At 42.5% G+C, this 26802-nt stretch overlaps 1 protein-coding gene across 1 annotated transcript in view; it reads left to right on the top strand.

Annotated features, from left to right (window-relative positions):
• The window catches only part of GTF2F2 (general transcription factor IIF subunit 2), an 87933-nt gene extending 69198 nt beyond the window's left edge, over positions 1 to 18735 (top strand). Inside the window, exons 7-9 of the mRNA XM_080376776.1 lie at positions 4659 to 4758; positions 11568 to 11711; positions 17897 to 18735. Of these exons, the coding sequence (XP_080232902.1) occupies positions 4659 to 4758; positions 11568 to 11711; positions 17897 to 18016 (364 nt within the window). The 3' untranslated portion in view covers positions 18017 to 18735. The remainder of the gene's footprint in view (positions 1 to 4658; positions 4759 to 11567; positions 11712 to 17896) is intronic.
• Positions 18736 to 26802: the final 8067 nt, after the last annotated feature.

Here is a 26802-nt window from a genome sequence, read left to right as displayed (position 1 = left end):
GCAGCATTTCTGATTAATACGTGCTTCTAGTCTTTGAAACATTTGTTTTGTGGCAGAAGATTAATCACAGTAAATCATCTATTCTAAAGGTCTTTGTTTTATTTTTTGTTGCTGGAAGATACATGTATTTAAAAGCCAGTGAGCATCTACTCCTAGGAATGTACATATTGCCTTCATCTGTTTCCCTTTATGAGCCTGCTGCATGTTGACAAATCCTATAGAATTATTTCCAGGCTGTTTGAATATTTTTCCCCTTATTCAGCTGTAGGCACAATGACAAATCAGAGTTGCAGTATAAAATGTATTCTGCTGGGAAATGACCGTGGTGAGTTCAGTGCCGTGCTGGTTACTTGCTGTATTTCAAGGCAGAAGAGCTATATTTGATCTTGGGGGTGGAAGAGAAAACCACAGTGTGCAGGCTGGTGGCTGCTCTGTCGCTAGTTTATTGCCAGTTTTGGGGGGAAAAATCTGCATTCTTTTTTTAGGCCAGATATTAGCATGAATTATGGCACTAGCTATTTCAACAAGAGTCAAGTGGAAAATCTCCAAGGAGTTAGAGTTGTGTGTAGTTCTGACCCGTAACTAGGGCTTTTAACTGTCACACTCCTGCAAATCATAATAAAGAGTAATAGGTAAAAAGCCACTGCTCTTTTAAATCAGTGTCACCAGTGACTCAGAATACCTATTGATTTTTTTTTCTTTATTCCTACCAACAGTTTCAATTAAGATTCAGCAGATCCACTCTGAGAAAACCCTGTGTAAAATGCTTCATAAATATTTTGGTTTAATACTGTTTTTTAAACTCTGTTTAAGAAATGAGCATTTAAAAGTAGTTATATCTCTAGCACATTAAAAATTGCTCAAAAAGGCTAGTATAATGCCCAATTCATAGCTTTTGTTGCAAATTTTTGAGTGTATAATTACTAGAATCTATAAATATATGTTTTATCAACTTTTTTCAAACAACAACTGTACAAATTTTAAAAGTCAGTTATATTCACCCAGATATTTCTGAATAAAGGAGAGTTACAGCATGGTTTTGGGAAGGAAAAAAACCACCACTGTATTTTCCCTGCAAATAGCATCTGTACCAACAAATCATTTGGACAAAATGATTACAGGCCATTTGTCTTTACCCTTTGTAATGCACTAAGCAAATTTTAGTGCCTCATCTACACATGAACCATTTGCTAATTTGGGGTTTATAGCACATTTGTCAGGCCCTTTACCTGTATTTGTGCATATTTTGGGGAGGCTAATGTGAGTTATGCAGCAGCTGTTGTTCCACATAGATTGTGTGACCATATTCTGCATGGAAGCCCCGTGGAAGGAAGGCAAGCTGAGGCTCTGTCATTCTCCAGGAGATCTTGAAAGCTGCAGAAAAAGAAATGAGAAGGGCAGCCATTAGGGAGAAGAGCAAGATGCATGTGTAGAATAAATGCATACTAATAAAAAGGTTTGCCTCCTGAGTCACCGTGCTTCCCGTTTATATTTCCATATTGGCATGTGGCAGCTGCTGTAATTGCTTGCATTAAAAAGTAATACCAGGAATGTAATGTATTTTTAGTTCTCACTACAGGAATTTGTCAACTAGGAACAGGGAAAAAATGTAGCATTGTACTGTTAGCCAGTTTTCTGAGGACCATCTGAGACCTGTGGGTTGTAATGGGCAAGAAACCCTGAAGTACAACAAAGACATCTCTGAAATTTCTTTAAGAGGTACATACCTTTGTAGCAGATACATTTGTTATTTGGTACATGTAGATCTTTCTGAAGTCTGCCATTTTGCAATCAAACTTAGATTGTCCATTTCTGTTTTCACTTGGTAGGCTTCCTTCCTGTTTCCTAAGCAGGCAAGAAGTTTTTCTTCACTTTCAAGATTCTGTGCTGGGGAGCTTCACATATTAAACGTAACTTCACTGCCATCAACCTCTGGAGGCCTCCGAGAAGTGCATTAGCTCTCCTATGCATTTGGTTTTCTACTGGTTTGGAAATGATGGTTAAAATGAAAAAGCTGAAATGCATATCCTGCATGGCAAGTGAAAAAATGTTAAGAAGTAAATTGCTGGTCTGCTTTCCTGCAAAGAAGGATTAATTTATGGAAGCTGCACTGAAATGGGGGTTGAAATTTCCTGTATTGCAATTTTAAAATGCCAGAATAGGAAGAGGCCCTCAACACTGAGCAGTGTCTGAGGTTCACAACAGGCTGTAGAGGAAAGACCTATCAATTGTTTGCATCCTTAAATATCTAATTCATTAAGAAGCTGGAGGGGGTTTGACATCACCATTCTAAGGGTTTTCCTTCTGAGGACAGTCTAAGGTGTTCAGTCTGTATTTTCACTGTTCTGGCATTTTGCCACTGAAGGGCTAATGACTTTTTCCTGAAGAAATGGAGGATATGGTAAATCTACCTTGTAAAGAGTAATGACTGTAAAGCCCAGTGCAAGGAGGATTTAATCATGGAGAAATGCCACCATGGAAAGCCTAGTGCTCCCTGAAAACGAGACCGTCGGATATGTTTTAATATTGTCAGGAACCTTGTCTATCACTTACCTGTGCTGCAGCTGTAATAAAGAGAAGGACTCTGGAACAACATCACAAATCAAATCACTAAATCTGGTCTACATGAAGGTGGTGCAGTGGCCTTGAAGGGGAAAGCAGGAATAAGAATTCCCAGTTCATCTCCAGGAGCCCCTGTCTTATGAACAGGAGCAGTATCAGTAAACAGGTTGAGTGGGAAATCTTTACAGAAAGGAAAAATATGTGAGGGGAGAAGTGAGATGAAAAATAGTGCTACAGTAGGGGAGAGGGAGGACTGGAAAACTCCCCAGGTCAAAACAACAGGAAAAATGGCAAAGAACTGCAAGAAAAGATTTTATAAAAATAAAAATTAAAGCCAAACTATTAAAAAAAAAAAAACAAAACATTGAGACTAAAAGGAAAAATATTAAGTAATGAAAAGTTGGAATAAAAGACAGATTTGGAGAAAAGATACAGATTTAGCTTTAGCCTGTGCCTCTGTGAAGTGTGAGTTTAGAAGACCTTTGGTAACCAGATCAATAAAATCTTTAAAATTATTTAATTAGATTGAAGGCTAAAAGATAAACTCTTGTGATAAAAACACCTTTATTTGCCAGGACAGGGGTAAAAAATGTTCACTGCTCATTTACCTTCCAATTTATTTTTATTCAAGCTAAGAAAACGTGCTACATTTGGACAGAAGAAGGCATTGATGTACCTTTGAATTTAGAAATGTAGAATACAAGGCAGTGGTTGCTTAAGGGTAATGAAAACTATAGAACAAATGACGAATCTGCAAAGATTCAAAAGGAAGCAAGTTTCTATCTATGTGTAAGACAAAACCGTCAGCAACTGCTGTCCACTAATACTAGCTGGGAAGGATGATTGCCTTTATTTCCAGCTGCTACAACTAGAGAATTTATTTAATGTAATGCTTACTTTAATTGTAATTTATTTAGGTTGTTCGAGTGTTAAATCACAAGCATGCTGAATTTAAATCAAGCTTTTGGGGTGCACATTATATTTTTATAAAAAGAAATCAGTGATGTTAAGCACAAGTGGTTTTGAAAGAGCTGTCGTCTTTATCACTTTTGTGTTTTACATTAGTAAGCATTTAGTTACTATTTGCATTAGCGTCACTGTATTAATTTTTCTTTGGAAAGAAGCAGATTTATTTTTATTTATTAAAAAAATTGTACATTTATTGGGCTAGAAGTCTCATATTGTGTTTAGTGAAATTGACTCTTCTGCCTGTAAGATACACCATTGGAAACAAAATAACTTCACTGATGATAACACGTTACTTTTATGTGCTATAGAGCTGTTTTCTCTGAAGAGGTCCTGCACCTTTCTAAAGCTTGCTTTCTTGCATCTTCATTTCAAGTAGTCATTCTTGAGTAAACTTGGAGTAAACGGAGCTGCTCTTCTACACCATCATATATAAGCTTTAAATTATGTAGGGATGACAAAATGTGTTCAACCTCAGACCTTCTCAGAGTCTTCCCTGAAGAGGGATGAAGGTCACCTCTTGGTAACTGTATGATTGAAACTTGATTGTACATTGGTTTGAACGCGGGTGGATTTCTCTGTGTTTTTAAAAGTGCTCGTAAAACAGTTACTTGTGCTCTCTGTGCTATAATGCTAAAAGAAAGGTCATGGAAATTTATATTTTTACATTAAAATATCTAAGAGAAGGTCATGGAATCTGATCTTTGCTGTGCTCTGAGAGTTAGCAGAGGTGGATCAGAAGCTTTTTCCGACCTCAGCTGAGTAGGCTGGGAGATTCTGGGTTCATTTGGGTTGGGCTTGATCTTTTTTAAGGCCTTTCTTCCATCTGAGTGTCAGGCTTTGGGAATAAAGTTTGTATTCAGACATGGGTTTTAGCATCTTGCCTTCACAGTTGTTTGGTTTTCAGCATTTTGGTATCTTCTGTAGCATATAGTGTCCTAATAATTCACCGTGTCCTTGAGCAAAAATAAGAGTAGGAAAAACTTAATTCAGAAGAGTGCATCTGTTCTGCCTTATGATTTGTTTGCAGCTGACCTTCGATAAGGGCTGGTTCATACTTGCAGATTTTTAGAATTCATTTGGAATATGTGCTTGTCTGAACTTTTTCTAATTCTCCTTTTCTTTTGCAGACTACAGATAGAAGAATCTTCTAAACCTGTAAGGCTATCACAGCAGCTGGACAAAGCCGTAACCACAAACTACAAACCCGTGGCTAATCATCAATATAATGTAAGTAGCTTTCAGTGTTTTCCCTTCTTCTCCTCTTCAGGAATCTGTCTCAGGACTCTAGAATCACTCTGCTGCTGTCCTGCAGGTCTTTTGCTCACAGTTGGCCACTGTCTTTGGAAACGCTCTATGTTACCTGGTTTCTGCCTGATTTTGTCTTCTGGGGATCTTCTTTCTGTCTCAAGACCGGTATCATCCTTAGGGCTAAGGTCTGCCAATTCTAACTCTGTCGTGCTACCTGACAGAGGGCAGACCGCCTTTACCCAAACCTTTTCTAGTGGCTTTATTACATTCTTCCTCTGGTCTTTTTTTGTGAGATGTAATTTCGAAGTATGGCGATGAAAGGCAGTTCTGACTCTGTGCTATGAGATCTGGAAGCACTCCTCTGAGCCAAATAAAATATCATACGGGGTTCAAAGACTTGAAAAGAATCATTAGTTTCCAGTCCTTTGCAGGAACTGACAAGAAGTAGAGAAGAGTAACAGCTGATAATTTTTCACAGTTTCATACCTTCACAGTATGTGTTATTTGCATCATTGGCTTTGTCAATATTACACCCACACTGCTGTTCCAGATCAGTTGATGTACATACAAACTATAACATCCTTTTTCTTAAAGATCTTCGAGTAATTTGTGTGTATGCATATATAATTGCTGTTACTGTTGAATGTGAGTAATGTTAAGTCATACTGAAAATGAGTCACTGTGTTAGTCATTTAAACTTTTACACTTTTTATTAAGATTTTATTTACATAAAACAAATGACAATATACTGCATGATATTTAAGCATTATTCTGAAAGGCAGTCTATTTCCACAGAACCAAAAATAATCGTTTCTCTCTTATGGGACTGTTTTGTAGTAGTTACTGTTCAAAGTCTGATCTATACGCAGATGATCATACCAATATAACTATTTCAGCTAGGGGAATGACATTTCACCAAAATAGTCAAACTGGTATATCCTGCTATGCAAGTGTGATTTTATATGAGTATATTGTTTTATGATGCTACTATTAGTCTCCTTCTTTAAATCTGAAATAAGCTACGGTGATGTACAGCTGCTCTTTTTACTAGGATGCTGTGCCATTTCCCTGACACTAGCATAATTACAACAGTATGACTTCTGAATCGTTAATCCAATTGCAAACTACTGTCATCGTATCATTACAGAAATTTAAGTCTCCTGTGAGACTCAGGGGGTATAACCAGGACATAACCAGGTTTCTTAAAAGTTGTGATGCTCTTTTGTCCTAATTGTAATATTTTTATTGGTTACATAGCAGTCCGTGCTAGTTGAAGTCCATTGGCAGTGTGTTTACTTTTCATGTCTACCTTAAAGATGTTCTGATAGGAAATAACTAGCAGGACATACTTGTACTTGAGTCACTCTTGGCCTTGCCTTGCCTTTCTACATCTTTCTTTTCACTACTCTTTTATTAAGGTTCAGGTTAGATGGCTGAAAGGATGTACAACTGGGAGAACATGTCCATGAACTTTTTAAACCTCTTTGTTATTTTTCTCCTGTTTCCAAGCAGCAGTTGCTTTCTTAAAACTTGCTGCATTGCTTGTAATCGTATGACAGCCCTGTTGGGGAAAAGACTTTTACTAAGAAAGAAGAAAAAATACACAAACTACTGTACATGCTGATACGTTCAGTCATCTTCTGGGGAGTTTCTGAGGAAAGAATGAGTATCTGCTAAATTAGAAAGCAGTAACATTTCCTGAAGGAAGAGATGATAGAATATTAAATGGGGCTTAAACGTGGCTGCTCCATGTACCTGTAAATAAACGTACAACAGGAAGGAGGGAAATAAATTATATGTGGATGAGAAATAGCAATAGCTTGTTTGGATACAAGGATGGGGAAAGTGATTTTTTAAATTTTTTTAATTTTTTTTTTGGCAAGACGTTACATTAAGCCTACCTTTTTATTAGAAGAAATTGCAGTTCCATTACAATATATGCCAGGATTGTGACTTTGTTTTTCTTCTCTGGGAAAGGGACCTTCATTTTCTGTATATATGTAAATATTATACGTTTACAAGGTTACAGTATTAATATTCTTGCGCTGGAGTCTTTCTATGACTTAATTATTTTTCGTAACACAGCAGAAAAGTCCTCTAGTGGTCCTGGTTGCCCCTTCAGAGGCTTCTTTGTGATCTCCCCTCTTCCCACTCTCCCATACTATAGAGGCTGGTGGTACCTGTGCTCCAGGGAATGAGAAAACTTTTAAGACTCCTTTCAAACATCTTCAGGTGAAACTTTAGATTTAGTCTCACTTCTCTATCACCTTTGTATTAGCTGTCTACTGAAGCAGAGTAATACATCAGCTTCAGTATTAGTGATACCTTCAAGAAGGTAATTTTGGCAGCTTTTCAGCAAGCTTAGCAATGTCCTGGGAAGGTAAACAAAGAGAAATTGATTGCTGTATGAAGTCTTGCAGGGATAAACTCTAAATTTCTACGCTCAACAGCTTGTTCTGAAATGGTCCTTCCTTGAAATCAAATCGTATTCTAATGCTTCTTAAACTTAAAAGCCACACAATTTTAAAGAAATCTTATTAGTTGACAGTGTACATGCGTTCTGTAATATGACTCTCAAAAAGTCTTTTAAGCCTACTGCATAAAGCATCCTGTTTGCGAAGAAAACAGGAAGGAAAAATAATGAAAGGCTGCATTGTAACTTGCTATGAGCAGTGTATTCACAAGACAAAAAGAAGAAAACAGCAACAGATACCGTGCTTTTTTTTTTTTTTTTTTTTTTTTTTTTTAAATTAGCACTTCACAACGCACTCAGTGTTTTCAGACACAGTGGGAGCTGTTGCTGAAGTTGGAGGGAAATGCTGGAGTGTTGCTAATTAAATTTGGGGCAATTTGGACACCAACAGCAAATAACTCTTTAACAAAGGGAGAGTTTGATACTCAGATTTCTGTGTGATTTTATACATTAATGAATTAAGAATATTAGAATATTCTTATTGCATTTGTATAGGGAATACGAACACTCTTCTTTGATTTACTTTAGCTCATCCAGAGAATGTAAAGTAGAAACCCCTAGTGGGGAGAGTATACCGAGGCACTGAAATAATAGAGAAAGAAGAATGCTGGGCATTACAGTTTGCTAGCAAAAAAAAGATTGTGCTTTGGTTAGAAAGACTACCTCATGTTATTTTCCAGGAGACTATTATTCGTATAATTAGGATTTTATACACAGTTGTGAAATAGTCCTGTCAGAGACCTAACATCAGTGAAGATAATGTTGAGAATTTCCTTATTGTTCCTTTGTTCCTTTGTGTAGGAAGCATCAATTTTAAAGTTGAGTACTTTTTTTCCTCCACAAAGGGAGAGTAGTAGCTAGTTGCTAGCTAAGCACATTTTTCCTGTGTGTCATTTGAAGAGGTACAAATAGTGCCATGGATTTTTTTTGTTGTTCTCAGAGATTGTCTTGAGAGTCCCAGTAGCTTTTCCAGCTGCAGTTTGTTTCTGTTTCTGTTTTTCTTTTTGTTCATTTTGGTTTTGTTGTTTAGGGAAGCAGAAAATTGCAGGAGGCTTGGTAAGAAGAGATGTGTAATAGTTGCTGCTGTGGCAGAATGATACAGCCTGTAACTGACCGTCCTCATCTTTCACACTGCATCTTTCAACTGGTATATTTTTGAGTCAGAGAAAAGTTGCTAACCTGAGAAAAAACTGCATAGGTCTTTGCACTGAAAAGTGACCTCAGATGTATGCGGAAACCCAGAACTTAGTCATTGCAAATAGAGACACCTTCATCTCTTCTGTGGTCTCCTGGACCTGACCTCTACTGAAGTGCTGGATGCTTTTCTGGCAACAAATTAAGGCTGGATAATCCATCTCCTGCTCTTGCAAAATGTTAACATGTGCCTATATTCAAAACATTCTTAGTGTCCTCAGTCCTAGTGTCCCATAAGCCAGTGTCTCAAATGTAATAGGGCTCTATTGAACATCCAGTTGACTGCTGTTTACCAGTATCAGCCATGACCTGATCAGCAACTGCACAGAGAAACTGGAAAATTCTGGGTATCCCTACATCAAAAAGGGTTGGAAACTCAGGATCAAGAAAGCCCACTGCAGTTGATTGCAGCGGCTAATTAGAAAACTCTGTTTCCAGGAGAATACAGTGTTGATGTCTTGATTTTTGAAGAGGACTCCATAAAGTTGCAGTCGTGCAACTTTCCTTCCCATATGGTACAATATATCCAGGTATAAATTAAAAGCATTTTTAATGTGCAAAGTGACTCGCATTAGGTCAGCTGAAGATCAGATGCAAAGACTTTTTGGCAATCAAACGGTTGATTTAGTGTATTGCTTATTTATTGTTGCTTATTATTGTAATGCTTGCAGGTAGCACTCTCACACATCTCATACTTCATCCTGCATTTCATGCAGCAAGAGGCCAGGCTCTTCCTGCTCCCTACTCTTTGTGTCATTTCTATAGGTGCTTCATACAGAAACTCTTGCTCAAGTACCAGGTCATGGGTAGTGCTGTAGGTCATAGTAGACTTTTAGATGAATGGGATTTATCCGGCTTCTCCAATACCTGCATGGCTATGTGAGCATATGCAGAGAACTGGCCAGCTGCTTTGCTGGTGGACTTGCAACCAGCAGAGGCAGGGAACCCCCGAGTGCACCCTGGCAGTGCTGCTTGGTAAAGAATTCGGCTTCTGTCACATTACGGTGTCATAATTTTTTATTGTATTAATGGATCCTGACTGTATTTTGGGTTTGTAGTTTTAAAGTGTGCCAGCTGAGTAGACTTGTTCGTACTTTTTTCAATGCCATTGCAGTTCTGCTCCATGTGTTCACGACTGGATGCAGTCTGCTTGCATTATCCTGCACAGTGAGACTACACCAGTACAGAAACAGAAATCGAGTCCACAACAGGGCTTCCAAAGCTTACAAGTAAAACCTTTTCAAGGTCAACAGAAGCTCCTAATGAATTGTCTGTTGGACTTTCAAAAGAATCAAATGTTCTGATGGATAATTTACAGGCAGGTTAATTTTCTAGATTTATGTACCTACTCTATAGTTTCTGTGGCGTAGCAGTTCTGCTGTAGATCATGGCAACCGAGATGATGTATTGTGAAGCTGTTTTACTTGATGCTACACTTAGCTGTTGTTGCAAAGCTATTACTGTTTTGAAGATTTATAGTTTAAATGCAGAGACTAAGGAGTTAAATAATTACACCAAAGTGTATTAGTGGATAAAAGCAATTCTGTGTGTTTGTGTGGGGAGTTTATGTCTTTTATATCACTAACATATGGTTGGAAAAGCAGACAAGTATTTGGTTGCCCAAGCCCGTCTTAGGTTTTTAGCAAAAGCAACAGACTTCAAGCTACAACTGAGAACAATTGTTCTGCATTCAGTGTGGTGATGTACATCTGTTTCAGGATTTGAAGGAGCAAGTTGGCTGTGCAAAGACCTGTGAGCAATGGCAAAGGTGGTAATAGTCTTTAGCCACTTTGGGACAGATACCAAGAGACAGGCTATTTTCACTCAGAGAGTAGGAGGCAGTTAACTGGAAAGGAAACATAGGAAAAAGTAAATTGTGCCATGAAACTGATTTCTCTTCTTAAAAATCAGATTTTTAGTATCCAGTAGAACTGGGAATTTTCATCTCTAGGTTTCTTCTCTGAAGCTCTTCATTTTGAGGATCAGGTCTGAGACATCAGAGGCAGAACAACTCCCATAGAAAATTATCCCACTGGCAGCCAGGCTTGTGTCCCTTAATGATCACGTACATCTCTTGTGCTATATGTTGTACCACTTCAGATGCACCCATGCAGTTTGCCTGAAAGCACTTGATGATTACATGAATTGTATTACCTTCTGGGTCACCTTTCTCGGTTCCAGGGAGCTTGATGTATTTCTGTTATTGGGGGTGGTATTGCGGGTGGGTGGAATGATGTGCTGGCAGATGCTGCGGTTGGTGCTTTGCAGTGATTGGGATTTGTTTGGGGTGTGCTGGTCTGTGCAAGTTGTGCTTCTGATGGTGAATCTGAGGAAATGCAGGAAGTATTTTTGGAGGCAGTAGAAGTTTCTGCAAAAATATATGGTCATCTTGTGTAGATTATAATAGTTAAATACTTTTTAATATGTATTCAGTGCTTGTTAATACACATTCTGAAACAGGATGGTATGTGACAACAAGGGGCCTCTACTTGCTTAGAAAGTTTTTCTTTGGACTGTTGTAACTTTGTGTGTGCTGCTCAGGTTTCTCCTGAAGGCATATCATCCACATCCTTGAAGTGTCTTCACTTGGTGAAGATTGGTTTTATATTGACAGAGTTGTTGCCCGGAGTGATGAGGCTATGTCCAAGGGCCATCTGAGCATCCTTTGGGCAGCTGGTTGTTAGGAGTGTGGATGTAGCCATATTGGTCTGTGGATTTTCCTGAGTATGGCCATTGGTAAGTTGCTTGATAGCTGTTGTTATACTTCAGAAGCCAGTATCAGCAGAGGTGGAGTGAAAATAGTCTCAGTTTCCATTTCTGTACTAATATTAATTCTCTCTGCAGGTTTGGGCATATCATGCAGGCTCTGTTTCTGTGTTTTTTTACTGGTTAAAGCAGAGATACATATCTGAAAAGCTTATTGTGCTGAGGACAAAATGCTTAGTTTATGTTCATAAAAGAACATTCGAGTGCTCAAAAGAAAATTTTCCAGATGAAAAGCACTGAGTCATCGAACAGTGTTGTATTAAATTGAAGAGGGGTTTTATGTCTTAATGTTCAGCACTGAGAATTATACAGCGTTACATACAAATGCCTTTAAAACATGTTTTGTATCTGATAGATCGAATATGAGAAGAAGAAGAAAGAGGATGGAAAACGGGCTCGAGCTGATAAACAGCAAGTGTTGGATATGCTTTTTTCAGCCTTTGAGAAACATCAGTATTACAACATCAAAGACCTGGTGGACATAACCAAACAGCCAGTGGTACGTACGTACTGGTAGTCTCGTAAAATAACCATTTTCAGTAGTTATACTATTGTGTATATTTTCCATATCCAGACAGTAGTTTAATATACACTATATGCCTTTGAAACATCTCTCTAAATATGTTTTACAACAAACAGAAATATTCAAGGTTTAAGTTCACCATTGTAGGAGTGTGTAGGATACCAAGCATTGCAGTGAGTATGCTTTTTCTTGACAGAGGTGGTTTAAGTAACCTAAATGGTCTCTTTATTATTTAGATTTGCTTTAATACTAAATTCTGTAATGCTCTGACATCTCCCATGCTACTCCTGCCCTCACTGAAGTAACAGCCTATTTCTGTTGCTGTTATCAGTAGAGAGCTTGTGTTATGTGAGTGGTCAGCCCTTCCTGCAGCTTCTGAACTTTATCTTGGCATAGCAACAGGCCTTATTCTGTAAGTCTAGAAAATTTTTTAATGGAATTAATATTAAATTCATGCATTGCCCATGTTAGGAGCTCAGGCATCATGTCAATACCCCCAAAATCACTTGATTTCCTTTACAGATACAGTAATTTTAGACTAAGGTTTTACAGATTTGATATTTGGGGTTTACTTTGATTTTTTTTTTTAAACACTGTTTTGATACACGAACAAGAAAAACATGAAGGTGTGTGTTTGTGCGATGGTTTTGTTATCCTGCAGTGTCTGCCAGCCCCTTCGTCTATGAAACCTAACTTTACAGTTCTTCCCCTTCTTTCCCTGGTCAAGCTTTCCTTGAGCAGAAAAGGCAGGAGCTGGGGAGACAATGACACATGAAGTATCTTTGGTGCTGTTCATGTTTTTCACTGCTGACTGTGGTATCTGTCCTCAACCCAGCTGCAGTTCTCAGAAAACCTAAAGGGAATTAGTTATGTTTGAGTCTAAATGGAGCAACGATTTCAAAAGTTGTTAGAGCAAAGGCAGAAGAAAAAACAGTGACAGCTGAATTATGGAAAAAATTATTCCACTAAAAGAGGTGGGGAAAAGGGAGATGCTTACTAGTTTTGCTCACTTCACATGTAGAATTAACTGGATCTGCATCGGAGGGTTTGTATAAGGTGCACAGCCTGGTTAAGAAGCTGCACAAAGATGGTACTGGATTCAAGTACATGTAGGTTCACGGTGTTCTAATACCTTGGAATAAGCTAGTTGGATAATGTATTCGTGTCTTCTATTCCATTCATTTATCTAATGACTCAGCTCCTTATCTGTATGGCAGAGAAGATGTGTGGATCATGGGAGCTGAGGAGGAGGAAGGAATAGGAGGAAGATACGGAGGAAGTGGCAAGAAAATGTTGAGATTTTTTTCTTTTTTGGTAAGAGATAGGTGTGACAGTCACTGTCTCAATCACTTTGAATGTAAGTAGGTACAGATTTATCCCGTCTAGCATGACTTTCAGCTAGAAATAGTCACCCACAACTCCCTCTTAAGCCATTGGAGAACAAAAGTTCTCTTCCTTCTCTGATGTGATTTACTTCTTGAATGTACCTGTCTCTCTGCATCAGCTCAAAGGAGCCTGGAAAAGCTGTGCTTCTGACACAAGTTTCTTCATTAAGCACCAAAAGTTGGGCAAGATTAATCCAATTTTTGTCTAAGTCACTGCCCTAAGGATTAGATGTATAGAGTAGTTATTAAATTAGAGCAGAATACCTCACATGTATAATTCTGTTAAATGTATGTTGAATTTCTATGCCTGTCTGTATATCTCTGCTATCATCATACACTCCTGAATATATTCTGCCTGTAGCATAGCGGATCTGTGCTGTGTACTTTGATCTTAGCAAATCTAGCCTTTTTTTTCAGCTATTGTAGTACTAAGATAATGTTAAAGGGAAATTTTAGATTAATTTGACCCAATATCACATGTTATTTGGGCTATATCTTTGCATCTGTGTTTGTTATTTGAATCTGTACTGATGGCTAGAAGTCCTGTAGGGCTCCTGAGATTAATCAAACCATTAACCCCTCCTCCCCTGAGTGGGCTGTGCAGTCTCGGTTTCGAGCTCTGCGCAGGAGTTAGGGGTTTTGTGTTCATTCCCAGATGCAGTTTTGCTGTAGGTGTTAGTGCCCATCCACCTTTCTCAGACCCAGATATCCTGAGAAAATAAGTGACCAAAATCCTCTTCCTGGTGCCTTTCTTCATTCAGTGGCTAGCCAGCTACTGTCTTTCAGTACATCATCTACCCCTCATCCTAAGCTATCCTGATTTTCAGTCTGGGTTCCCATTAAAAACTGTAGGGAGTTGACATCCATTTCCATTTTAAAATACTGTCTCTTGGTTCCTGCTGCTCAGCCAGTGTATTCTCCATGTGTGAGCGCCCCTGATGCTGCCGAATTGAACCTCTGGTACTGGCAACATTTGTTTTTTTGTCTGAAAATATCTGAAAATTCCTAATGCCCACTGTGACTTTATTGCTGGCAGAGCAGCTATACCTGACACAGAAAAGTAAAATGCCAACAGGTGAATAGGTATGCTTTCCCCACGCTGCTAATTTATCTCTACAGAGTGTTCATTGCTTTATTTTCTGTCATAGTGTCTAAGATTGTCTGGGTATGTAATTTCTCCTCTGAGTTTCTAAATGTTGAGGTTATTTTCAGATGCAAGGAAAAAAAAGCAGCTGCTTCTGTCTCCTCAGCTCCCGTTGAAATGAAGTTCTAGGTGCTTACATCACTGGCTAATAATATTTAAAACACATTTATCTAAGGGCAATAACATCTTTGTTAGTAAAGTAACAAATCAATAAGGGTATTTTTCTTATCTAATGGTAAATGTGAATAGTAAACCCTTGCTACAGAGTATGTTGCATGTCACACGGGAAATTGCTGCCATCTTTGTTTTGTGATTGTGAAATCAAAAAGAAAGTCTATTCTGAACACAAACTACTGTTACATTAGGGAAACCTGGGTTTATTTGTTTTCCTTTTTTATGAAAAACAACAATTCGCAGTAGTAGACAAATCTGTTGCCGCCTACCCAGATGTAAGTACTGAGCGCTCCCTGGAAACACTGCAGTAATTCTAGATTTGGACTTCACGGCTCAGAACATAATATGCATTTTATGTGAGAAATCAAATACTTGCGAAGAATGGAACCAGTACGGAACCGATGGTTAATGTGAACTGTGTTTTTTCAAAATAGGATAGATTGTTTGCAGGTTTTTTCTTTTATTTCAGCTTTAAGTAACGGTTATCCTAAATACAGGAGGGGTGTCTCCTCAATGTTTCAGAAGCGTTTTCAGAGCTTGGAAGTTAACTCCTCCCTCAGAAATGTGTATCTCATAATTCTATAATAACATTTCACTTACAGAAAAAAATGTGAGGGAAGGTGTAACAGAGGAGAGGATTCCTTAAATGTACAAACAGATTACCTACAGATTTGCTTCTGTGTTAGAATTTATGTATATAAACATATTGAACCCCTTTCCGAGAAGAAATTGTGGGGCCCTGGTTAGTGCTCCCCAGGCTCTAAAATTCAGTGTTTTGGGAGGAATTGGGGAGTTTCTCTGGACAATACAGTATCAGACTGAGTAGCGTGCTTCAGGAGGTGTAGGCCAACCGGGCACAGCACAGACCCAGGTGGAGGGTCATGATATCTGGAAGGAAAAGTGATCCTGCAGGAAAAATCCATAATGTCCCCTGAACTCATCTCAAGCCACTTGCTCTCAAATATGGTACGGTCCAGCAGGATTATCCCTGATTTGTAATTGTCTAAAAACTCCAGCGGTTCGGCTCGCTCTGAGTCATGCAGAGTGATTTTTTGGGGGTTAACGCTCTCAGCTGCCCTCCCTAAAACCACTGCTGCTTGTTTCCCCCTCAGTGGAGATGGCAAATAGGAATATGTTGCAAATCCTCAGTTGCTGCAGTTCACAGTCCCAGCTTGAAGTGCCCTTACTTGTGGCACAGACATTTATCTTGCTGTTCAGTTCGGGTTGGGTTTTTTCCGTTTTGTTATGCTGTTGAAACAGAACTCTTGGAAGTTTTGCCCAGAGAGAAGCAGAACTGCCTGAGGAATTGGGTCTGAAAACTAGTTGAAATTAAAAGTAACCTTTGTATAACTGGGGGTGTGAGCAAGTAGTGAGAGGTGAGAGCTGCCTCGGGCAAAACATCGCCCAAAGACACTGCCAGTGAACAGCAGGCGGGAGCTGTGGACCTTGCAGCCGTAGCGGTTTCATTCTGTCTGAGCCCTGCGGCGGCATAATGCCTTGTGAACTGGCTTCCTAGGTGCAGGCTTGGTCTCTCAGCCCAGGAACTGCATATGGATGTACTTGATGGGACCAAGTGCAATTATATTTTTCCCCCCGATTCTCATTCATCTGGGTGGTCTAGAACAGAATTTAACCTTGAATCTGAGTGTTTCTTCCATCCACTCTGCCGTCTTTTGAAGTGTCTGTGACTACTGAAAGCTACCTCATGCACATGCACAAGGATTGCAAAGCAAGCAGTGGATATGCAGGTATACATACACATCTACATGTACCCATGTAGAAATCGCTTTTTTCACCTGCTTTCATCACCTTTTACAAAATGCATTGCACAACAGCAGCAACACAAACAATTTGCCGATTTGCCCACAAATTGCTGTTACAGTGAGTACGATTGTCTTAGGTACCTGGCTCTCATGTAATGACAGCATCTCTGCAATATGAGAGCTGTGGAAAGGTGTGCTAAGGGATGTGTATAGATCTCCTGCTGCCACCTGCTGGGGTTTGCATCGGGCACCCTCGAAGAATGAAGAGCCATCCCCACGGTGCAAAATGAACTCCCTGCTCACCGCTCACAGCTCCTGCACAAAACCCCCTCTGCTCAAAGAAAAGACCCTAAGAAACTAGTTTGTATATGCAATCCATTACAGTCATCTCTCTTATTTGTTGGACGAACACCCCTCATTGCTTTGAGATAGGCTTTTAAGAATAATTTTGCTGCATGAGTTCAAATGAAGTATCATCATTACTGTGGGATCTGGATTATTTTTTTTTTTTCTTTATAAATTTTTGGTGTGTGCCTGGAGAGGGAGTAACGACTGGTTTCTCTAAAAGAGAATTTTTTTACTGAGTGAGAACATGCTGATTATTTATTTCTCAACTTTTCCATTTAGCAAAAAATGGGAAGAGTAGAAGGAAGAAACTTGGCGATCAGCCTTTCTTTTTTTCCTATGTCATCAACAAATATTTGATATTTTTTTTAATGAGTTGGAGTATGTTGATATTGGTGCTTAGTGGAGCTGTAGGTGCAGAAAATACAAGGGTTCCAGTAACTCCAGTTCAATATATGCACTCAGAGAGAATTAAACTGCTGAAACTAAAGCAATTATTAGTTTAATGTGGAGATTCTTAAACTGTGGTCTGCAGTTGCCATGGCAATCCACTCAAGTTGGTCCTGATTAATATTTAAACAAACAAGCAGGCAATCGGCTCTTTAAGAAATGAAACAAATTACTGGTGTTTATTATGAAGAGTTAAGGAGGGCTATATTAGTGAGCTGTCTTGTGTCAAAGATGATACTACTGGTATCATAGCTTCACTTGGTTTTTTTCTTTGATTTTTTTTTCCTAGCGTTAACACTTGAATGTATTAGAAAATTCTCTGGCACCTACTCAGCTCTCTGAAAATGAGGCCATAATAAAACGCTGAAGGCTTTGCAAAAATGGCATGAAAACCAACAGCTTGGGGCTTTGAAGGTGTCTGAATAAAGCAGGGAGTTTCAAGATAATCCCAGCCCAAGCAAGATGAAAAGCCAAGAGCTTGTAGCTTAGGTGAAGAAATTCCAGAAGGAGGAAGACGTGTGAGACAACCTCAGCATCACCTACCCCTCTTTTCTGCAGCCTGTGAAGCATCCATCTAGCTAGCACCTGCCTGTCTGCACCCCAGCAGGGCTGGCCGGGAATACCCGGGAGCTGTCACACTGGAGCTTGGGTGCTCCCTGCAGCTTTGCTGGGGCTTGAGCTGGGTGTTACACTTAATCTGCTGCTTAATCACGGTTGGTGCCCAGGGCTTGAAGTCTATCACAGAGCCATTACCACTCTGGCTAGTGCCCATCAGCCAGCCTCGCTGCCCACCGGATGAGTTCTGTGAACCAAGTTGATGTGATTGAGCAGATCATGAGAACTCGCGTAGGAACTGTGCTAAGTGCCTGCCTGTATAATTTGATTTTTGTTTCCTTTCAGATATACTTGAAAGAAATTTTAAGAGAAATAGGCATCTACAATGTGAAGGGGACCCACAAAAACACATGGGAGCTGAAGCCAGAATACAGACATTACCAAGGAGAAGAAAAGAGCGATTAACAAAGGCGTTTACAAAGCAAGAGCCAATCAGAGTGATTGCACTGAGGGAACTGTGGTGGGTTTACAGATAGGACTGAGCACAGCGCAATTCTGCAAGATTCAAGTTAAAGCAGCTGATACTTCGTAATTTTCCGTAGCTTCATTTTTTTTCCAAGGAATATTTCTTGTATGTTTCTATAAGTGTTTTGTCTTTTGACAGGAAAAAAATATTTATAGAATAACTTGTATTAGATTTATCTTTATTAGAAATCTTTTGAGTTCTGATCTTTTCTTTGGTAGCTTTATGGCTTTTCAAAGCCTTGATGACTTTGGAAAACGTGTCCTAGAGGAAACCATTAACTTTGTGGTTTTGCATTCGAGTAGAACCAGGTTAATACCCTCATTTCTGCTGGGATCTGTCAGGGCTTTGTCTGGAAGTCTGCAAAGGTGCACAACCTTCTGTGCAGTGTGTGGGTGGAACAGACATGATGCTCCTTTTGGGATCAGGCTTAGAAAAAACAGCCGTACCCACAAGTGCTCATCATGGTCCTTAGACTCCATAGGAACAACAGGTCAGTGGGAAGACAACAGTCTCCCTCCCCCACCAAGTGATTACTGAGAAAAAAAAAAAAAATTAAGTGTCTGTCTGTTAGGTACATCAAGGAATAGATTTCTCTCGTTTTATATCATCATGTTACCTCTGTTTAAGCATATCAATAAAATCGTTATTTTAATTTGTACCATGCAATGTTCTGCATTATTGACTGAACACGTTGTGATTTAGATAGCGTAGGTATGAAGGGTTTTTTCAAACCATGTTTTTATTGCTGGCTTTGCCACTGGGGGTTTCTCTGTGTTTTGGGGAAGATTTCTTAATGCATCCGTGTCTCTGTTTAGCCATTTTTTAAATGCACATTGCAAGGGTTCAGCATCCTTTTGGGGAGGAAGCAGGAAAGGAGATGGGTGGGGACTATTAAATTATATTCTCAAAGCTTTTATGTTAAAGAAAGAGCAAAGAAAACTGTGGGGAAAAAACCTCATTAGTATACCGGTATATAAAGCAGAAGGTGATGTTTTAAAAGCACAACTTCCACCTCATATAGGAGGTGGACTACTGAGTTTTTGAAGAGCAGGTAACGTTCCAGGGATGTGTGCGCTTTCATAAACACTGCCGTTGAATCCCGTCTCCTCAGGCTCTGCAAGCAGGACCCAGCTTGCTAATGGCTGTGAGGGAAACCCGGGAAGCCAGCCTTCATGTCTTGCTATAGAACACAATGTGCAGGACTGGTCTAACTTCATGCAAGGCTGCAATAATCATTTAGCATTTGGGACAACCTCATTTGGATCCAGCACACAATAACTGGCAAAAACTCTCCAGCTCCACTCGTTCTGCAAGGGGACCTTACACAAGTGCTGTTAGCAGGATTGCCATCTGGTGAAAGAGTGGAGGAGGCGGCTTGTTAGGCATTCAAGTCTGATCCCTCAGCCCCCACGTTCAGATTCATTTAAACTTTGAACTCACAGCCATGATGAGCACCAGTTCCCTGCTGGCTTTGCATGTGCTGCTGTATTTGCTTGCTGCCGAACTGTGCTCATGCAGATGCTCTTGAATATTAATTGTTGAAACATTGGTCCACAAGCAGGTCCCATAGGCATGAGCAGAGATATCAATGTGCTAAATGCCATTAAATGAGATTAAAAGCACATCCAGCTCTTTAAAAGAACTGGTCATGTGGGAGAAGTAATGTTGAGTCATCAGAAATTTTATACTGGGCACACCCAGGCAGTACCAGCATGGACCTGAGCTGATGGGAGGCAACAGTGATGCAGCTGGCCCAGCAGAGACATCCCGGTGCCAGTGGGCTGGCAGTGCAGAGGCTGCCACTGCTAAGCGAGGACAGGGGGTAGATTTGCACCCAGCATGGGACAGGCTGGTCCCAGTGCTGCCATGCTCTGCTCCCCACCAGCTCACGTGCCTGCTGCCACCTGCCTCCCCTGCTCATGGGCCCGGCAGGGCTGCATGAGAAACAGCAGCAGAAATTTAATGCAGATATTAGCTGCAGGCTGGCCAAAAGCTGCGTGGCTGTAACTGACACCACATCTTTGACACAGCTGGGAGTGGGATCTGAGCTCACTAGATGCTGTGATCCCAACGGATGTTCCCTACAAGTCATCCATGCTTTGAGTCAGCTATGTATTGGCCTTACCAGCTGCTTGGAGTTGGCTCCAGCTGAATATACCTCCTGCATGTGTCAGCTGTGCCCACCCATGTTCACATGTCCCTGTCACCAGGATGGCATTTTCGTTAGTCACTGTATTTATTTGACTCCTAAATCTTTCTCACTAACACAGCATCAGAGCTGAGCCGTTGCTCCAAGCTCACCTGGAAGATCATTCTGCTTGTTGAACTTCTCACCAAGCTGTGGCTGGGTACAACCTGCACTGTTTCTCACACCAATGGCAGGACTGCAGGACACTCCTGGCTCCCCTAACAAAGACTATGTGTGGTCAGCCTTTCTCAGGGAGTGTTTAGTTACTCACACAAGGATGACAAACTCCAACAGGAAAGATCAAAAAAAAAAAAAAAAAGACCCATTCCAGAAGAGCTCAGCACTCAGGGCTGCAGCAGGCGTCAAGGCTCTCATCTCTCAAGAAAGTCAAACCCTTCCACATTCAGCTCCCATCAAACTCAAAATAAATTCTTAAGTTTACCACATTTTGGAATAAGGAATTGAAAAACGCCTTTAGATGAGAAACAGAGGGCAGCTCTAAGCCGGGGGGGGGGGGGTCAATGAACACAGGTGCCTTTGAGCATCCCTTCAGCTAACCACACCTAGGGCTTGTGTGATGAGATTCAAGCACCAGCAGATGAACCCACAGTGATACTGTTCTCCTGCCCTCAAGAACCTCAACAGAAGGAGCTGCTTGTACTGGTCTCCAGACCTCTGCCAAAACGCACTGCTTGGACAAGTGCGGTCATCCAAGAGGGAGTTGCTGCCCCTGATGGTGTTACGTAGGGGTTTGGGCTTCTGCAGCCGGTACGTTTGCAACTACAGACAAAAAGAAGGGAGAAGGTGCAGACCTTGGCTTTCAACCTTGAAAGAAAAAGAACACCTTGTTTCTCTTCCCCTCTGCTCCATTAACTAGTTTTACCTCTGGAACTCATTCTTGAAAGTGGCATTTCCACAGGAACCTAAGCACCTCCAGGAGGCAGGGAAGGCTTTCAGCAGCTGAGACAGATAACCGAGTAGAAAAGGAACATGCAAGGGCAAAAGCTTGATTAAAAATGACAAAGGAAACTACAGAATACTTCCACAGCCTCCTGGACCTGTGCCTGCACCCACCCAGCTGCTCCCACCAGTCTGTGGTGGGAGGGTTGATAGCACCGGGGGAGGGAAATGAAACCCACCCACCCTGGGCTTCACACATCTAATTTAAGGTGTTTGGGTGTGGTTTTTGTTTTTGGTGTTTTGTGGGTGTTTTTTTTTCTCTCCAGAGTCTCACTCACATAAAACCCAGCTTTGATTCCTGAGAAGCCTCCCTCCAGCACTCAGCCAAGCCCAGCCTTGGGAAGAGGCTACACTCCAGCAATGGGAGAGGCTGCGGCGAGGCAGGGCCCACCAGCCCAAGCACCCCCAGCCACAAGTTCCTAAAGCTACCTAGCCCACTAAGCAAGGGGCCATGAACACAAATCCCTCTACCTGTGGGCAGCCACTATCTTGCCTTTTCTGCTTAAAATCAGGTGTGTTCGTGGGGGCCACAGCAGTCTTACGCCACCAGAAGGCATGTGCCACGAGGTGGCTGCTGGGCCAGGGCAGCCAGCCAGCAGCGAGGGCTGCACCGAGCCCTTGAAACATCTTTGTGTGGGCGGCTTGACCAAGGCCCAGCAGCTGCAAGCAGTTCTGGGGCTGCAGGAGGCAGAGAAATCAGCCCTCCCTGGTCGGCTGGAGGGGCCAAGGGTGCCAGTCCCAGGTGCAGACAGCTGTAGGTAGAGATGAACCTCAGCCAGTGCCACAGTGGGGCTTTGCTAGCTGCACCTCCGCAGGGAGCAGCGAGGGAGCATCCAGCTTTAGCTTTTTCTTTTCTCAACTACTCCATTACAAAGAATTTGGGAAGCTAATCGTTACATACTTCCCAAGCATCTAATTTTTGGACATTCCCTATAAAAAAAAAAAAAAAAAAAAAAAAAAAAAAAAAAAAAAGCAGCTACATTGCTTTGGCAGGGCTGCCAGCATGCTCACACCTTGCAGAGGATGGGAGGACAGGGCCACTCTGGAATGCCAGCAGTGCTTCCTCCTGGTCACACAGGGCAATGAACCCCAGCTGTTGGCTCCCAGGGTAACAGGATGGGTGCAGAGAAATGATTTCTCATATTTTTTCTCACCACATTCAGCTGCTGCCTCTTGTTGGCATCACATACCAAGAGTCTAAAAAGGCCTCCGAGGGTTTTTGGCTTCTTTCTGCCAGAAGTGGAAGGTGATGAGCGCAGCTCTAATGGCTCGAAACACCCAGCAGCTACGCGCATCAACATCCTGCTGTGCCCCTCCACAATGCTCCTCAGGGCCTGCCAGCATTTGCTGGCACCCAGTAAAGCTCCCCCAGCCCTGGCCACAGCCACTTGGCTGTCATCTTTGCACAACAGCTTCCAGCTGCAGCTTCAACCAAAAGGCAACCAGGGCCCAAGGACCACAAACCAGTATGCTTGTGCTCCTGGCAATGAGTTCTGGGCTGTTCAGGGCAAAGATTTTCAGACTTGGCTAGGGTTTTTTTTCCTCCTACTGAGGCATTTATGTCCAAGCTAAATGAACATGGTGTTCAGTTGCTGCTCTCCCACTGTGGGTTAGCAGTGACACCAAGATTTACTTACTTGCTGGCTGGTGCAGAGCAAACAGCAAACCACTAGTTTGTAACAGCAGCTGCATCCTGGGGAAACGGCTGCAGAGCTGAAGTGCAGCCGGAGGTCCACAGGAGCAGGAGGAGGCATCTTACCTGCTCCAACTCAGCAGCAGCACGTGAGAGAGCAGAGGTATCTTGATGCAGATGCTATTGTATAATGAAAGCATCCTCCCTACATAGCTGTCACTGAAGACACTGCCCAGGATGACAGCAGGCTGGCCTAAGCCAGCTCAACAGAGACTTGCTGAGGGAAGGAATCAAGCTGAGCATTTATTTTTTTTCTACATCTGCTTGAAAAAATAATTTGACAACAATCATAGCCTAAGCTTATGCCAAGTCCCTTCTGGCCTTAAGCTAAACCAAGCCAGGGGGTGGGACAACCCAAAAAACCACCCAGCTCTGTTCCCTACATCCATTCATTTATTGCAGGCTCTCCCTCCTTCTGCAGAAGCCGAGGGCTGCACAAGGCTCCAGGACCACCCCCCACCTGGGCTCTGGCACCCACCCCCCGCCCAAGCTGCACAGGCAAAGCCAATGGGCAGAGTACCCAAGAGGGGGTAAGGGGGTATCCAGCTCCCCATGGCCCCACCAGCACCTCTCCCAGCACGCCAGCTGTTCCCTCCACAGCATCAACATGCCCAGGCTTGCACCCTTTCTCCTCAAAGCAGGCAGCCAAGGAGCAGCAAGCTGCTGCAGCGTCATTCAAATGTTAACAGCACAGTCACTGGTCCACAGGGGTGGGATATTTTACCAGCGCTGGGCTGTGGGGCTGGAGACACTGCAGGGATGCTTTGAGAGGGCAAAAAAGAACAGATTTGTAGGTGGGGCAAGATCCAGCTGGGGCAGCAAGAAGAGCAGCATTGGGGTGGGAAAGCAAAAGGCCAAAGGGGACCACAGGACACATGCCAAGCACAGTAGCCACCTCCTCCAGCCCAAAGACATCACAACCTTCAACACAGAAGTACAAAATTAAAATGGAAGGTGTCCATCTAGTCCCGTCTCTCCCCTCCCCCCCCCCCCCATCAGCCCTCCCCTGCCAGCAGCCACCTCATGGGAGGTGCAGGAACAGCCTCCTGCCCTGTGCAGGGCTGACACCCAGCCACTTCACCTACCCCACGAGGCTTTGGGGAAAAGCCGTTTGGATCCTTCCCAGCTCCACAGTCCTTCCAGCCATGGAAAATATCTTCCCAGGAATGCAAGATACAGGCCTGATAAGCACACTTTAAACCAAGATGGGGGTAAGTTTTAAAGTTGTCCTTCAGTTCAGGCTGTGTTTAAGCAATAGGGTAATTTGTTATGAGGAGTTTTTTTTAATCAATTCAGTAACTCCAAAGCTGTAGCATTAACAGCCTTACAAAGCCTTGCCTTCTCAAATCTCTTTGGCTTTTCAGCCCCACAGAGCAGCTGCTTGAAACGAAGAGGGGCCAGAACAGGAGGAATTGGCTTATGAAGAAATATGCCAACTTCATTTTCAGCCGAGTTGCATCGCAGGCCTCCCACTTAACAGCAAGCAGCAACTCCCAATGCAAGGAGCTGGATCCCACCTTTCCCCTCACCCTGCCTCCACTGCAGGCAGCTACCACAGCAGTGCAGCAGAGACCGCTGCTTGTCACTGCCACAGTCCTTCCCTGCCACCGGCTGTGGTTTAACCTCTCCTCACTGGTGCCTGGCACGTTTGACACTGCAGAGCAGCAAGACTTGCCCTTTTCCCCAAGAAAGCGAAGGCAGCAATGCATTTTTGGGAAGCACAGTGCAGCCAGCCACAAAACCGCTTCTCTTGCCAGGGCTCACTGGAAAAGCAAACAGAACAAAATCCTGCATTCTCAAGAGTCCTTGAACTGACACTTTCCTACAACAGGCTGAAGGGAGACTCCCCATCAGAGGCTCCACCACACAGAAAAGACATACGAGACTGATGGGAGCATGTAACCCAATAGCTCAGCATGCTTGCACACACCAATTAAATATCCCAGTTAGCCTGGAGTACAGACAGGATGGCACGCAATTTGCCATAAGCCACTCAACCCAACAGCGAGGCAGTGCTCATCATGCTTTTAAGCACCTGCTTTTCAAAGCAGCACCACGTCATTTGTACACAGCTGCCACACAGCAGTTTGCTTCAAGCCTGTGCCCAGGGTTCCCAGCCCCAGCATAACCAGGCAAGCAGGCAGAAGAGCCATTTTCGCTCTCACGTACCAGCTCCATGCAGTTTTGAACACTTTGCCTCACTGACTGGAAGTGGGAGCCAGGGATGTTAGGGGCTGCACAGCCATACAAGCACTGCCCTGCCTACACTAACCTTACTCCACTGAGAAGCAGAGTCTCAAACTGAGCAAGTGTTCCCAAGCTCCCAGCACATGCAACATCCTCACCCAACCCCGTTAAACAAAGCCTCTGCAAGGAAAACAAAAATTGGCTCACACTGATTTTATTTAGGCTTTGAACCTGCCTCCCTTTCAGCCCCATAGGGTAAAGGCAGAGGAGTATTAATTTACATCACTCAGATTACACCAAAGCTGTACCTCAGCCAGCAGTGCAGCTGGCCCGACTTACTTGGGAAAGCCAAAAAAAAAACAACCAACACACCACACCACCACATATGTAAATGAAGTTCCCACAGAACTAAAATAGACAAACCAGATAGGAACCTCCGAGATAACTAGGGCACACTCCACTCCCACCTCCGCAGACACTCACTCCTCCCAGCCTGCTGCCACATCTATCTCACCCCTGCAGAAACCTGGCTCCACCTCAACCCTCCTGCACCAGGGCCCAAAAACCAACAAGACAGACAAAAACTCTGAAATGGAGGCCTGAGGCCTCACAGGTCCACAGCTAGCCAGCGCCTCACGGCCTCCCCTTTCAGGCACCTTAACCTCCGATACCCCTGCGATCACTGCAGTAGGGAAGAAGTTATGATTTCCAGTCCAAGGCAACACCCCTGGTCAGGCATGCACTGCATCAACAACAAACCCCCTTGCCCCAAGGCTCTCTGTGAAGGTATTTGTGTTCCTTTATTCAATCCAGACTGCCATCAGGTCAGGCAGGTAGAAAGCGCAAGGAACCTGTTACTGTTGCATCCCAGCAAGAACCAGAGAAGCAGCAGTGGTTTGCTCCAGGTCTGTCAAACAGATGCATTTCCTAACAAGGAACACAGCAGGCACAGCAAGTTGTAAGTACTCCAGGAAGTCTTGAGCCCAAGCATACACTTGCTTTGTAATGCACCTATGACAGAGCGGGGTCATTCCAACATTTCTCTTCCTCTAGTAGTACAGAAAACCCCCGAACCCTGCAAACTGACCAAGTTTAGTTAACCTGCTCCTGAATAGCTGTCAAATACAAAGGAGCTATTACCACAGCCAGGCTGTGCTGAAAAACCTCATAAAATTTCACCCTCTTCCCCAGTGTTCCCAGTACTCAGGCTCAGACAGTGTGCTGGTGTTGACTCCTGTTCCATCCATCCTCCTACCTTGATCTTGAAGTCATACTACAACTGAGGACAGACTCAAGTATCCTTGTCTGACACAGCAGCTCAGCAGCTCAGCCAGCACTCAGCTTGAATAGTGCATAGTCCATTCTGGGTGTATTTGTTTGGGGTTTTTTTGTTTGTTTTGTTTTACCAATTTTGGTATCTCTTCCAGAGAAGTCTCTGAGCAATCATGAAAGACGAAGGTGGTCCACTCCATTATGATGGCATTTCTTGGACTTTGCCTTATTGACCTCTGCCTGCTCTTGCACTCCAAAGCCACAGGTAAAAACTGCGTGAAGTCTGTCTGGAAACAGTCAAGTTGTACTGTCAGTAGTATAGCCTGGTCCTAGCGCACTACCAAATCCTTGGACAAACACCTTGCTGCAACCTCTCCTGCAAGTTACCCTAAGAAACACATTAGACCAAAAGGCATCACCTAAAA

The sequence above is a fragment of the Falco punctatus genome (assembly GCF_963210335.1).
Source record: "Falco punctatus genome assembly, chromosome: 2".
Lineage (NCBI taxonomy): Eukaryota > Metazoa > Chordata > Aves > Falconiformes > Falconidae > Falco > Falco punctatus.
This window is presented reverse-complemented; position numbering and strand designations above follow the sequence as displayed.